Below are 14,953 nucleotides of genomic sequence, written 5' to 3' on the forward strand. Positions count from 1 at the left end.
CGTATTAATTATTTGATTCTTCAGTCAGTTTATTTCGCGTTTCTTCGCTGATCTTTACATGATGAAAGTCGGGTGTCTAGGGATAATTTAAATTGCAGTACAATTCGGAATACTTAAAACTAGATCTAGAATTCGCATGTGTTTGTGTGGACTATGATGCTATGTACAGAGTTACTCGTATAACAATTTAACATTATCGACCGTACGACTATATAGTTGCATAAGTGTAGGTGTTTATAATTAAAGAGCCTATTGCATTGCCCCCAGCGCATGTTTTCATGTGTTTTGTTTTGTTTGTTTTGTTTGCCTTATAAATAGTTTACGTTTAAGTGCTTACATTTAGTTGATGGTCTTATAACTAATCAATTTTCGGGAAACTTACAGATTTTCAACTAAGGATCTCGATTCGTAATTAAGTATAGTTTGTAATTATATTTTAATGCGTGTGCTCTTGCTCGTGGTACGTTTGAGTCGGTGTCAGTCTTATAAATTCAACCCAGGACGATTTAAATATCTCGCTAACAGGATAACATGAGGCTAACAAAGATACGCTATTTGAGGTAGTTCTGTTCAAGTGGGATCTTCTGTTCTCTCTTCGATTCGAAAATCATAAATGTAAGGCCACGTACATGCATGGTCGTTATAAATAATCTAGTGCTAATAATTTTTAAAACAAATCACTGGCATTTAACAAAGTTGTACAAGGTGTAGCTAACACGCCAACCCATTCTGATGGGAGCCTCTTCTGCTCTGTCCTTAGTAAGCTTCTCCACCAGCTCCACCCGATGCCGCCTTCAGTCTCATGTAAGTGGGTTTACATATGCACACATATCTCTTAGTTTGTCAGTTGGCCTCTGGCATCTGGGATGGGTGGAGTTGAGCTGTTTTAAGGCCTACAACTAGCTGGTTTGCAAAGATGGCCTACGAGTGCCTAGCCTAGGGTAACTATCTGTATACTATGCTGACCTATACTACTATACTATATCCTAACATTTCTGTTTTTAGGCACAAAGTGATGCTGACAACAATTTAGTTTAGTGTGTGGGTTTGATTTTCGATGGGTGCCAGGTGCTGGTGCGGATGATTCCCACAACGACTGGGATGAGGTTTCTTCGTTTAAAGCTTCACCAACGCTGGTCGGCGCCTGAGTCGCCGATTGTAAGTAAGTAAGGAAAGTAACACAAGGATGAATCTAATTGGGTTTGAACAATATAGGAGTTGCTATCTAAGCCTGGCCTACTCCAAGGAGTCTAGGCTGTCCGTGGCATACTGCCAGGCCATGGTGAGCGTCAATCAGTCGGCCCGGGCCTGAGCGTCCTCGCCTTCCAACAGCTCCCTCTTCAGCCCAATGGGAACGAATTGCGGCGAGGATGGGTAGTCCTCGTGATCCTTGCCATTGGCGGACGCACTGCTGGCGTGCATGATCACGCCGCCACCACCCTCGGTTGGCTGGGGCGAGTAGGGCGATGGTGGACGCTCCTTTCTGGCCAGCGACAGATCCTCCACGTGCTCTTGCTCGTGATCCTCCTCATCGTCCGCATCCTCACGCTCGTCCTGATCGCGTTCCCGCTTGATTATATTCTGCTCGTGCTTCTCCATCTCCAAGTCCATGGCCTCCTGCTCGTGCGGATAGTGACGACCTTGCGGACTTGGCGACCGCATTCCATGGCCATTGGAGCGCTGGTCCATCTCCGCCGGACTGCTGGACAGGCGATTGGCAGCGGCATGGGCGGCTGCGGCCAAAGCCATGGCATGGAGAGCCTCGCGGCCGGCCATGTCACCACCACGGTTCTCCAGAGCCTGCTGAAGGAAAGCGTGATCCAGGAGGGCCGCAGCCGAGGGTGGAATGGTTGGGGGCATGCCGTGATGGGCGGGCACATGGTCCACCTTCTGATCACGCTTCACCTCCGAGTGATGGCCATGTCCATGTCCATGTCCGTAGTTGTGGGCAGCAGCGGCTGCCGCAGCGGAATACGAAAAGCCCTGTGAGGACTCAGCTCCCGGAGGACTGCGTTTGGGTGTGCGGTGGGTGCCACGTCCCGTGGTGATGTTCAGCTTACGGACTTTGTCGTAGAGGGTACGACTGGGCAGACCATACTTCCTGCTCGCCTGCAGGGCACTCATGCCCTCCCTCACCGCCTGGATGGCGCACATCATGTCCGCTCTGGTATACTGCTTGTACCGCTTCCATTCCGGCTTCTTGCCGCCGGACTGGCCGGTCTCCTCCTCAAAGGAACGATCTGTGTAGGGCGAAAGGGGTTCCTTGTCGCCGCCGTAGTCGGAGCCATTGAAGCTGTGATTGCGCTCGCCCCCACTTACTCCCAATCCGGTTGGAAGCTGGGTATTCTGGTGCGGATGAGTAGGCGTCTTCTCGCCATTGGCATTCATGGGTCCGGGTTGCGAGGAGTCAGCGGGATTAGCTTGGGCCAGAACGTTTCTCAGGATGGGTGTGTCGCGATTTCCACTAAGAAGCATGCTGGAAATGGCCGACAGCTTCTTGCGCTTGAGAGGATTCATATCGGCGGCTGATTCGTAGACAGAGTTTAACATGGCAGCGGCGGCGGAGGGTGTCAGTGGCCACTGCCCGCCGGCTTCTCCCGCTCCCGAGGCTGCCGAGTGGGGCGTGGCCTGGGTGGGGGTCAGTGGAGCCTCACCGGCCGGAATTTGACTGGCCGACATGGGCTGCTGCTGCGGATAGTGGCTGTAGCCCGGCTGATAGCCAAACTGCGGCGGCGGTGGTGGCGAGCAGCTGCTCGAGATGGCGGCACTGGGCGAGATGTGTGTGGATGTGGAGATCACGGATGAGGAGTGGTTGGATGCTGATCCGTTCTGGGGCTTGGCTCCGCCAGCTCCCGAACTGGAGGTGGGCGTGACGCTGGCATGATTGAACTTCATCAAGTTGTCGTACAGACCCTTAACCTGCAGCTCCTTGGCCGTGCGCAGGATCTCCGGCTCCTGGCTCTTGGTCACCGTCGTCTCGCCTGTGTACATGTACTGCAGCAAGGCGGCAATCTCAAAGCCCTTTACTCCCGGCAAAATAATGCTGCAGTGGTCCTGCGGCACATCCTTGAGGATGTGCTGGAAATATGGTGAATTGGCCGCCAGAACGACGCGATGGGCCTGAAACTGCTCATCGTCCACCACCAGGCTGCAGTCCACATAGCTGCCCACCTCGTGCAGGGCGTGCAGAATCTGTACCAGATTGGTCTGATGGTTGTTCCAGCGGAGGCAGTACGTCTGACCCACCTCGCCGCTGCTGGCCACCGGCGCCGTTGGGCCGCCCATCTCCTGGTCGCGCTCCGTCTCGCGATCCCTGTCCTGCTTGGGCTCCCGCGGAATGTGGTGGCTCACCCTTGAATGGTGGTTGTGGTGCTGGCTCGCTGGCTGGTCGGGCTCCTCGTCCGGAGCGGGATCGCTGCTGTTGCTGCTGTTGTTGTATACACCGTTCAGACTGGTGAAGGCGGCGCTCAGCAGCGTCGGCGAGTAGAAGGATAGATGCTTCCTGACCTTGAGCGCCAGTTTAAGGCCTACGGATCACCTGGTTGCCTGGTTACCGGTGATGGAAAGAGAACAAGCGTAGAAAATGGCAATTAGTACGAGTTTTAGAGCCTCGGCCAAGCGACCAGATTTTGGCAAATGTCAGAGGGTTAGAGAGGCACATTTCAAATTTCGCATGGGTTGCTAAAATCAACAGGAAGCACACACACAGAAGCTCACACACACCCAGGTGGGCAAATGGAAGTCAGGTGTGCGAAATTGGGGATGGTCGCTCCTCCACTGCCACCTCCAGTTCCACCATTTCCTTTTTTTCGCGGAAAATCTTGCCTGTTAAATTTATGCCCTTCACCACCCCCCGAAGTTTTATGCGCCGTAAAAAAGTGAAAGTAAAATGGGGGAGTTGGCAGTGGGTGGCGGCGTGGTGGTGGCGAGGAAAACGTGCAGGAAAAATGGGGGAAAAAAATATGCAAACATCCCTCGAAAGATGTGTGCGCGTATTTTTCCGGCTGCTTTTCGCGCGTTTTACTTTTACGCATACATATACATATTCAAATCTATATGTATAATATCAGGCTGGCTTTTTTTTACCGCTGCCTGGAATCGGGAAATGGAAATGGGAAGGCACGGAAAATAAGGGAAAATGTGGCTGAAAAACTTGCAATAATTTTCATTCATTTCGTGTACAAAAAGACGAGGGTGCGGGGGCGCAAGACAGGCCATATGCCTATGCCCTTGTCCTTGGCATGACTTCAAATTCGGCACTCGGGCTGCGGTCGAGTTGAGTTTCAGATTCGAGTGGACGCCATATGCTGGCATCCTGGGCATCCTGGCGTCATGTGTTGGCCATTCGTCAAGGAGTTCGCATCCCAAATTTCGGCCATGTGGCGTGTGTGAATATTCGGTTACCAACAGGTAGAGTGGCACAGGATCCACCCCCCGCCCCAAAAAAACGATAATGGCAATCAGACAACAAGAGGAAAATGTCAAAGGGGCGAGGCAGCGTAAAAAATAAACCAGAAGGTATATGGCGAAAAAAAAATGAGAAAAGAAATGCTGACAATCAGACAAAGGCGGCAAACAAACGATCGCATTATTGTCTGCGGAAAATGCGCAAGAGATCATCAATTGTTGTTGTCTAGCCATTGTCTAGCCGACAGGATAATGGGCAACCTGCGGAGATCCCAATCCCAATCGCATTCCCATTCCCACTCCCGATTTGCGCAACACCGAGCAGGTAAGCGATTTGGTAGCAAGAAGCAAGCGCATTATATGCGGTTATAATAATGCCATAAAGGCGACGCCTCAACGCCTCGAAGATCGCGCATCGCGCATTGCGTATACGCCACGATCGCCAAATCGAAACGAAAGCTCCCGGCGGAAAGCGGAAAGCTTTGGCCAACTTTTGCTAACAGAGCTCGCCAACAGTGGCCACCATTTTGTGGGCAAAACGTTTAATTAAAATTATCACAAACGTCATTGAGCCGAATGCACTTGGAAACCGGTTTGCCTGGGCTTAGGGTTTCCAGTTTACATTTTTTGTAGTGCCTATTTTTTTCTGATTTTTTGACACGTATTGGGCTTGAAAATTGCGAAATTACACCAAAAATAATTCGGAAATTTAAAGGCCAACGAAGAGCACTGTGCTACTCAGTTATAAAGTTGAACTCTCAATAAAGGAAAATTATAAAAAAACCATCCTAGCAAAAAAACACTTAAACTTTCATACTGAGCTTAAGTTAACATTTTTTGAAATAATTTATTTTAGCCTTACCACGAAATAATGAAAATGCCGCAGGTGGGGCACAGTATCGATGGTGCTAAGTGACCAAGTTAGTAGCTGGCGCACTTTATAGGGTATTTTGCATTCAGTTTTTTGTTTCAACTTGTATTGTTTCGTTGTTTAAAATGTTTTCACATTCTCAGTACAGAGTTTTCTTTAATTTAGTTGGTATTTTTAATGCTTGTTCGCTCTTCTGCTCCACACCAACACACAAACACACACACAAAGTTGCACAAAACACGAGATGTTGCCAAAAATATTAGATATTTTCCAAGAAACTGCGACACGTTTAGCGTTTTACTTGAGTTTTCCGCTCGCCTTGTGATTTTGATGTTTTTGAGGAAATTTTGAGAGTTTTGCGTGCACGTTGTTGCAGATTCGAGCGCTCAAACTTGAATAAAACTGCCACGGTTTTCGTGTGCAGCAAGTCATTGAAGACCAAATTTCCCGAGCGCTGCCAGAGCGGGATGGAGCGATGCACGGAGGGTGAGAGCGAGAGAGCGGCGAGCAAAACTGTTCGAATGCGCAGGGGAAACAGGAAAACTGTGCTACGAATCCACCCTCGCGCCCTCTCTTTCGCGCAGTTGCAGTTTTGTGCGTGAGCGAGATTGCGATTGCGTGTGTGCATGTGTGTGAGAGTGTGTGTGCGTGCTGCATATATGACTGCTGCCATTGGATGCAGTGCGTGCGAAGGAGAGGGCCATAGCTGTCTGCCACTCTTTTTCTTTTTTGGCGACTGCATTTTTTACGTTTCTATTTTTTTTTTCGGTTAATACTCGAATTTAAGCAGGTTGCGTCGAAAACTGGTCTGTAGTCTTTCGTAGTTCGATCTTGATTCGATTCGACACCCTTTCTTCTCATTCCACCGCGGCATTCGTCGCCATTTTGAACTGCCTGTTTTGATACTTTGTCGCCTTGCCTTTTCGTATATTTTCGTATATTTTCTATTTTCCTCGCTTTTCTCTATTTCCTCTCTTTCGGCCTTTTTCTGCCACAACTTCTTAGTTATGCAAATTTGGATTTGGATTTAAGTGTACAGATAAAGTAACGACCTTCGGCAATCAATGCATAATTGAATGCAGTTTCGGCCTGCAACGCGATTAATTTGCATATGTCTCGACCTTCGACCCCTCGGACGATAACCCTTCGATTTCTTGATTTTTTATGCAAATTGCAAGTTAACGGTCGCTAGGGGATGGCTTTTCAAAGGGTAACATCACATAACATACTGCCAATTTGAAATATCGCTATTATCATGCAAATTATGCTAGGCACCTGTAAAATGTCTTAGGGTCTTTGGTTTTTTTAAATTTCTTAAATCTTTGGGGTTGAGATTTTCAAGGAACCCTTAGGTAATGGAATTTTTAAAGATCTGCAGCCGTTTGTCATATTATGAAACTTGCAATAACAGTGAGTTTGAATGAGAATCTAATATAAAACTGCGTGATAAAAACGTCTTTTTAAAAATGATTTAAATATGAAAGTCTCAGGAATTTAAATTGTGTTTTTTGAATCAAGTCTACAAAAAGAACATTTCTCTTTTTGCAATGTTCATTTGTACCAGCTGTACTACACACATTTCTGGTCGCAGCTCAACTTACATTTTTAAATTGTTGATCATTAGTTTTTTCATCGTCGTTTCCTCTGTGTATCACCCCTCCCCCCGCCCTTCTTCACTTTGGCTTGCCAAACCCATTAATCATGTTTGGAAATTAAGGTCAACCGCATTTCACGGGGGCCATTTTCCGTCCGCCCGTGTTTTCAACTGCATTCTTTGTTTTTTTCCCCATTTTTTTTTTTTGGCAGCTCCGCGAGATCGGCCAACTCCATCTTCTCCCGAAAGTCCGAAAAACTAGTTCGCAAGTGCATTCACCTCCTCCCGCCACCCGCTGAATTCGGCTCCAAGCTGATAGTGCAAGAAATGAGTGTAAGTACGGGCATAAAGAAGCGGAAAAGTTGCCGCAACTCGGACTCCATAATCTGGACTCGGGCGGGCATTTATGGACAAGAGCCCGGGGGCTTTACTCTTTTTACTACAATGCTTCCATATATGAGCCCCCGACCCCTTTCCCCACTTGTAATCTTATCATCATTACCCCCAGCGCCTGTCAATGTCCCAGTGAAAGTGTAAAATGTGGATTCCAAGAGGCTGTAAAACGAAATATCATTTCTTCATTCAAAATATTAGTGAAAAACATGGGAAATATGGTTAATTATTCATTATATTGAAAAAAAATCATCTTGAAAGCATAAAATCATTATTTTGTTGTAAAGTATTACACAAAATTAGTACATTTTTTTTAAGAGAATTTAAGATACGTTTATATGCGTTACTTAAGCTTAATTAATAAATTAATAATCTAAAAGACGCTGGGTAAGTTCGAGGAAACTCCACGACACTCCACATGTGTGCATCACAGAGAATTTCCTTAAATGGATTATCCTCTGGTCAGTGTTGACTTTGCTGACTTTTTGACTAACTGCAAGAGGATGTGGCTAATACCGGAGATAAAGACGTTTTCCCAGCTCAAAGCCACCGCTCATTATGGGGGATTAGCAGGGAGAAATCCGCACATAATCCAACCGCAAGACAGTCGCTCAATGAAGCGAAGGACTCTTAATGAACTGCTAGTATCCTTGTATCCCTTCCGCTACCTGCTCGTTGGACATGTGTGGATCCTAGCAAAAAAAAAAGGCACTAAAATGATTTAACAATCAAGTAATTCTTTGTTCTTTGTCGAGCGGCACTAATTTGCAGTCATCTGCCCAAAATGGCATTGTTCTAAAGTGCTTCTTATCACGCTCATAGCTTAAATCTGAATATAAAACTGAATCTAAATTTGCATTTCGTATTTGTGTTTGCAAACTGCACGACAAATGTTTTCGCCCTACGCATTTTCGCGATTAGTATTATCAGCTCTTTGTCTGCTGCTGGTCACCAGGTCAGCATATGGCAATAAAAACCTATGGAATCGAGACCTCTGACCTGCTGCAAGATTTTTATGGCCACAGCGAAAGGGTTTCGAGTCTAGGGTTTATGGGTTTATGACTTTTCGCAAAAATGTGCCAAAATAGTTCGATGGAAATGTGGCCCGCCGCTTTACGATGCGTAACCCTTTGCTCTTTGGTCATTACCATTGAGCGACTATCGGCATAAATATTTGCATGCGAAAAGAAGGATGAAACGGATTTTCCCGGAAAAGCATCGCCTTGGGTTTCAATCAATGCCTGGACTTGATAGCAGCATTTGTCATGCAAAGTAAAAAATGAATGCAAAAAAACACACGCACATCGAGGTTGCGTTTTTCCGGCTTTTCCCAGGCAACCCTTTACCTTTAGCCCTTGTATCTTTTGCTTTTACCTGGTTGTATTTGGAAGGAGGTCCAGCATGCTTCTGTTGAGATGCTTGAAGATTCTCAGTTAGTTGCTGAAGTGTCGCTGCTTAGAGAATCTTTGAAGTAGCAGCGGCACGTGAAAATTCTCTCCAACACAATAGGCAATTAGCGTGGCTCAAAGGGAAAACAGGAGCCGCCGCCTACGATGGACAATGGGCAGCATGCAGAGTTTAGTTTAGCGACAGGATCGGCAGGATCGACAGGACCTGCCATAAAGATTGCCGCTCACACTCGTGTGCTAATGGAGGCGAAAATTTAGAGATATCTCTCCCCTTTCCACCCAGTGTTTACACAAAACGCACGCGGCGGAAGGGCAAAAATACGAATACTATCTAGCAGATACACACTACACTCAGAAAAAGTAACGTTTTCGAAAGATGTATAAAGGAAAAATAATAGACGTAATTGGAAATGCAGTATTTCAGTTTTAAACTTAAGGTTTTGTTTATCCTTCAGAAATTCGATTTCTGACTATTTTTGTTCAAAAAATAGGTATTTCAATAATTAAATTTTCAATCACACATTTTTGGAGTGTACGTTTTTCTGTGTGTGGGTAGAGCAACAGTCGAAAAAACAAACAAAAACTGCAGCCCGGGGAAATTAATAAAAAAAATGCAACAAGAAGACCACGAAAAAGTTCGACGGAGAGAGGGAAAATTAGACAAATACGAAGCAGCGGAGAAACGAAAACGCTGGAAATTTATCGCGCGCGTCATTCGCTGCAACTATGGAAAGTGGCACGTAGACCGCGACTTCGAAGAGCGATGGTGGTGTTGGTGGGTCCGCTGGCGGAGTTGGGCAAGGGGGCAGGGTGGGGGGGCGGACCACGAATGGGTCATTGCACTTTTGCAACGCACTCACAGATACGAAAGCATAGCACAAACACAGATACAGATACGAATACATTTACAGGGCCGCCAGATAGCAAAGCAAAAGGCAACATTTAAACGAGAATTGTGTAAAAAAAGGCACGAAAAATTAGGCGAAAGCAAACAGAAAGAAGGCGAAACAGGGAGACAGTGGAAGAGGGGAAAAGCGGCCCAGGGAGGGCGGGTGGCAGGAGGAAGAGCGGGAGAAGGCAAACAAGATACAGATGCATCTGTGCATGTGTGCAAAGTGTGTGTGGGGGAAGTGGAGTTAAGGGGGGTGGGGAAATCGGCTCCCAGTGCAACTGCAACTTTGCATGGGTCGGCCATTTTGACGGCGTTTTCGCTGGCGCAGATACAAAGATACTATCTGTACAGAGAGAGAAAAGTATGTGATATAAAACTGATGTTTGCAATGATCGTTTGTAACTCAAATAGCGTTCCTCGGGTGACATATGTACACATGTAGATATGCGTGCCGCAGTCGTTGCAGATCCGGCCGTAGATGTGCATATGCATAGATACAGATACAAAGTACATGCATATGCTCTCCATGTAGCGCGCAGATACGAATGCGTTGGCTATAAATAGCGAGCCATGCCATTTGTGCCGCCAGCGCCACTCGAGTGTGGCGGTTGCAGTTGCAGTTTGCCGCTCAATGAACATGTGGAAATTCGGGAAATGGAAAGCCGACGACCACGCCCCCGTTAAGTACAGGCTAGCATTTTTAGAGCGGCGCATGGGGTGCATTTTTCCACGATGTTTGCACCAAAAACACGCTCCCATACACACACACACACGCACGCATTTACATGCACGCACAAATTCGTTATTTTATTTTTAGCAATTTGAGGGAAATTTCAAGTCGAGCGTTGTGAATTTTTGGTTCGAATTTATACGGCCATGGTCACATGGCAAGGGAAGGTGGGGGCGAAACCGCCCTCCAGAGTGTACGTATGTACATATGTGTGTTTGTGTACTTACCTTGTTTTTCCGCTGTTGTTTTATTCACTCCATGTACATATAGTATCTGCAAGATCCAGCGACGTTTTTCGGGGTTCTTTGAGTGCGTAGAACACGTTTTACAAATGTATCTGCTGGCTGATCAGAACGCCGATTCTAACCATAATTCGATTCACATTTTCGCACATAGTCTATCCACGTTTTCACTGGCCCTAAGTTGGCCAACATTTTATTCGTCATGTTTGTATGTTCGCTTCGATTTACACTATATTTCACTGGAGTTTGCTTTGGTTTTGTGGCACGAATCGAAGTGAACTCTTTGCCTTCGAATGGCAAAATGACGCAAAGTTACTAAACAACAAAAAATAGTGTAAAAAAGGGCAATACAACTGATTCTCGGAAGTGTTTCAGCATTCACAAGCCTACGGATGGGCACATCCATCCGCGTATCTTTGTATCTGTTAGTTCGTGTATCTCAAAGGGCGGGGCAGGGTTGGCAGCGGCGATTTACATGTGTCGCTCTGCTGTAAGTTCTGGACGGACCGCCAAACTTCTGCGGCGGTACGAGCACTGACCTTGAGTTCAGTTCAGTTTACCAAAGGGACTGCGAGTGGAATTGGGCTTCTCAGTTTCTCTGTTTCTGAGTGGGGACTGTATAGCCGACTGAATCTGTTTTTTAATTCTTTCGCCGATTCTCGACTGCAAAGAGAGAGCTCCGCAAAAATGGCGTGTGTGTGGAAAAAAAGCTTCGTCTGTACATGTATGTATGTATGTATGTACCTCAGTACATAATATACTAGTACATAATGCCACTGACTCACAAATTGAGCAAAAAAAAAGCAAAGTTTCCAAACTAGCGAAAAAAATATACATATTAATTTGGGCCTCTGGAGGGGGGAAAGCTCTTTCGTCGAGCATAGAATTATCATCGGCCCTTGGGCCCACGTAAGAATTTTGCAAATATATCAACCCAGTCGTCATGAGTCGAAAACAACAACCGACAAATAAAAAAATACAAAAAAATTAACCCGCCAGTTGGCCGCTTGTTTATCTCTGAAGCGCTTTTCAGGGTCACTCTTGATTATTACACAATTTTTGTTTACAGCAAAATGCGGCGCAAATTGTTGTAATCTATATCGGTGTGTGTGTGTGTGTGTATATGTATGTATGTATATGGTTTTGGTTCTCGAGTTGAGTTTGTTGTTTACCACGAAAACAAATTCGGTGGGCCAGGGTCAAAAAGCGGCTACGTGAAAATGCGGAAGGACGGATCGCTCAATGACAATTACAGCAAAAAGCCTTGCTAACTATTAAGTGCAGAATTGTTAGTCTGTAAAAAAATATAGAAGAATTTATATTATTTTGATAGCTGACAAAATTCCGAAGGCTTGGTTTTAGTAAAAGCTTGGTTACCTTAAAAATATATAATCAGGATACAGTAAATGCTATATTAAACAATTAAGAAAGTCCTTTTAAAAGTTCGACTATTCGGAAATAAATATGACAAAGTATCTTATAAATGAGCTATAAAGAATTTTGTCTGTCAGATAGTAAAATACCAAAACTATCTGATGGATATAAATGAACAATAATCATTCTAAATAGTGGAAAACAAGAAACCTCAACCGAAGCCCTTTAAATATTTTTACGCCAGACGTGAAAGCAACAAGTTGCGTCAACAGAACCACAGCCCAAAACCCAAATCCCACTCACATAGATACATTTGAACACACACACACTTTGGTGCGAAAGCACGTCAGAATTGAGTAACAATAACAACATTCCCGCCGTCCCTAAACTTGAACTTGAATTTCGCAGCGAAAACAAAAATTCAAGAGCAAAATGCCGGCAAGGCAAAAAAACAACGCAAAAACTAGTTGCGAACAATAACAATTTCGCGTAAACAGTCTGATGCTCTCGCTCCCTCGCTCTTTGGAGCCGACGGGGGCCGAAGTGGAGCCGATGGCCTTCGGCTGCCGCTCGGCAGATTGTGCAAGCTTTCGATTCGCTTTTGCGACTCGCGAATTCCCCCGAAATTCGCAAGCCGACCAATCAGAGAGCATTTTTGCAAACAACAAAAAGAGCAAAACGAAAGCTTCTCGCCGCGTGTGTGTGCGCTGCGGAGGTGCGAGTATTGGTGAGCGGGCTTTTGCTTATTTTTGGCACATCGCATATCGCCATTTTTGCGCAAAAAGTCAAAAGCTGTCTTGGCGTCGTGTTTTGTCGCTTTGAGGTGATTTCAAGAATCGCCGGACACGTGGTTCTTAGTTGGGGCACAGCACAGGAATGTGTGGGGCTTATGGGGCTCAAGAATCTCACCGGGAGAATTAGCTAGCCACGCAGAAAAGCTTTCTGGAACGATCGGGAGATATGCATACACATGTAAGACTTTTTGTGGTCTTGGCAATGACCTCTAATATCTGGAAAGAGACATTACATACTGTGTTTATACTTAAAGTTTTTTGATAAATTCTTTAAACTTACCATGATTGAAAGAGTGGCCATAAGATATAGTATAAAGCTAGTAGATCATTTAAGCGCCTACTTTTTAAAATATAAATTACATACTACTTTTTGTGCGATATGTATTATTGATTTATTTAATTTAATTTAATTTAACATATACATATTTAGTTAATAAAAGTCTAAAAACATTCTGCAAAAGAAAGCTTTTCTAAATTAGCTACTTAGCTTTTTTACAAAAATAAAACAGAAAAGATTTCTGATAACAGGAGCTGTTGTTAAACTTTTAGCAATAAACAAATGCTGCCCACTTAATAGAATTTAATGAACTTTATTCTCTTGAATAAGCTTTTATAAATATGTATTGTATTTATTCAGCTTGATAGAGCTCTCTAGCATTAGAATTTGGCAAAGCGAAGCTTTTTGTAACCTAAGCACCTTATAGAGGTTTGTCCGATCTAACGATCTAGTAGAGATATGAACCAGCTCAGGGCATAAAACATTACCTGTATTAGATGGCAGAGCCAGTGATTCCCATGGAATGGCAGAGCCAATTTCGTCCTTTGTTCGACACTATCATTAGCCCTCAGGTCCTTTCCCCCAATCGCTGCAACCTGCTGAACACACGATCAGCTGCGATTGCAACTGCGATCCTGACTTGCAACATGTTCCCTTTTTTCAACGATTTTCCTTTTTACTCCGTCCGTGTGACTTTATCCTGTGATTGTGCGGCTGCGCCCCTTATTATTCTCTCGATCGAATCAAAAAGTTAACTTTTCCCAGGGATTTTCAGGCATTCGGGGATTTCATCCCGCATTTGTGCGTGTGCGAGCATCCTGTTGCATGTGGATGTGGCAGTGGCTGTGGCAGTGGCCCCCGCCTTCTTCTTGCAACAGGAGCAGCAATCGATTTGGGCATTCGCTTTGGTTTGTCCTTCGCCCATAGTGCATAATAGTCCTGCGTCTATAGGATCGGGATATTCCCAGCTCATTGTGCTGCTGCTGCCATAATTTCTCGTCATTCTTCTGGTGGCTCTTTGTTGGGTTATTGAACTATTGCTTCCCTTTGGGTGCACAGGTGATAATTTTTAGGGAATTTACTGCGCCATCACTTGTCGCAGTCGCAGTGGATGTAGTTTTGGGGCAAATGGAAAAAGGGAGAATGGGTATACAGCCATATAATCGCATTAATCGCATGTTCGGCCAATATTAGTCTACCCCTTCCCGGGCTGCTATATTCCGCATCCATAGCGTCTATGGATGTTTCCAGAGTTTGTCCAAGAATTTCTCACACATTTCACGTACTCGGACTCGGACTCGAACTCCGAGTGCAACTAAGTCAACAATTGCACTGCAGGTATCCGCATCTCGAGGCCCAAAGACAGGCGCAAATTATTTTGACAAGTGGCCGAGAAATTGTCCTCCATTGTCCAATGCCACCAACAAAGACGATTGTTGATCTGCTGCTGCTGCTGGTCGAGGCGAAGATCTGGCTGCTGCAGTTGGCTTTCTGAGTGACAGGCCATTATTATTATTATCTTGGGATCTTTGGGATACTGGAATATTGGTATCTTGGTATCTTAGAGATTGCAGACCAAGTGTCTTCCCTGGATAAATATTGCAGCCCATTAATTACAATCAAAGTGCCACAAGCACACTCGAGGGCAATACTATCACTCAATGTCTAATGACAACGCGAGGCGATCAATTGCCAAACTGTTTAACCCCTTTGTGGCTTTATTTGCATTTATAACGAAGTCTGTGAAACATGTCAATTTGGTTTTTCAGTTCCTGAGTCTTTAATATTAATTAATTGAGTGTATTCTCTTCCCATTTAATTGCATTTAAAATATTAAAAAAAATATATCTATGTGTATAATGTAACAAAGATACAAAGATAATATAACGATGACTATTCTATGAGGATAGTTTCCAAACATCGAACATTCTTATTGGCACAAACTAAGCTGTAATTACAACTAATTAACG

General features: G+C 45.0%; 1 protein-coding gene across 2 annotated transcripts; it reads right to left on the reverse strand.

Moving 5' to 3' along the window:
* Window positions 1-8: 8 nt before the first annotated feature.
* Window positions 9-10,541, reverse strand: LOC6530974 (sex determination protein fruitless). 2 transcript variants are annotated; one of them, XM_039372262.2, is made up of 2 exons: window positions 10,524-10,541; window positions 9-3,546 (listed from the first exon to the last, which is right to left on the reverse strand). In XM_039372262.2, the coding sequence occupies exon 2, from the start codon at window positions 3,283-3,285 to the stop codon at window positions 1,294-1,296; it is 1,992 nt and encodes a 663-aa protein (XP_039228196.1). In that variant the 5' UTR covers window positions 3,286-3,546; window positions 10,524-10,541; the 3' UTR covers window positions 9-1,293. The 2 variants fall into 2 exon arrangements, with proteins under 2 accessions (XP_039228196.1, XP_002091812.3); XM_002091776.4 differs by lacking the exon at window positions 10,524-10,541 and adding an exon at window positions 5,270-5,675.
* Between the last annotated feature and the right edge of the window lie 4,412 nt (window positions 10,542-14,953).

The sequence above is a fragment of the Drosophila yakuba genome, chromosome 2R, assembly GCF_016746365.2.
Source record: "Drosophila yakuba strain Tai18E2 chromosome 2R, Prin_Dyak_Tai18E2_2.1, whole genome shotgun sequence".
Classification (NCBI taxonomy): domain Eukaryota; kingdom Metazoa; phylum Arthropoda; class Insecta; order Diptera; family Drosophilidae; genus Drosophila; species Drosophila yakuba.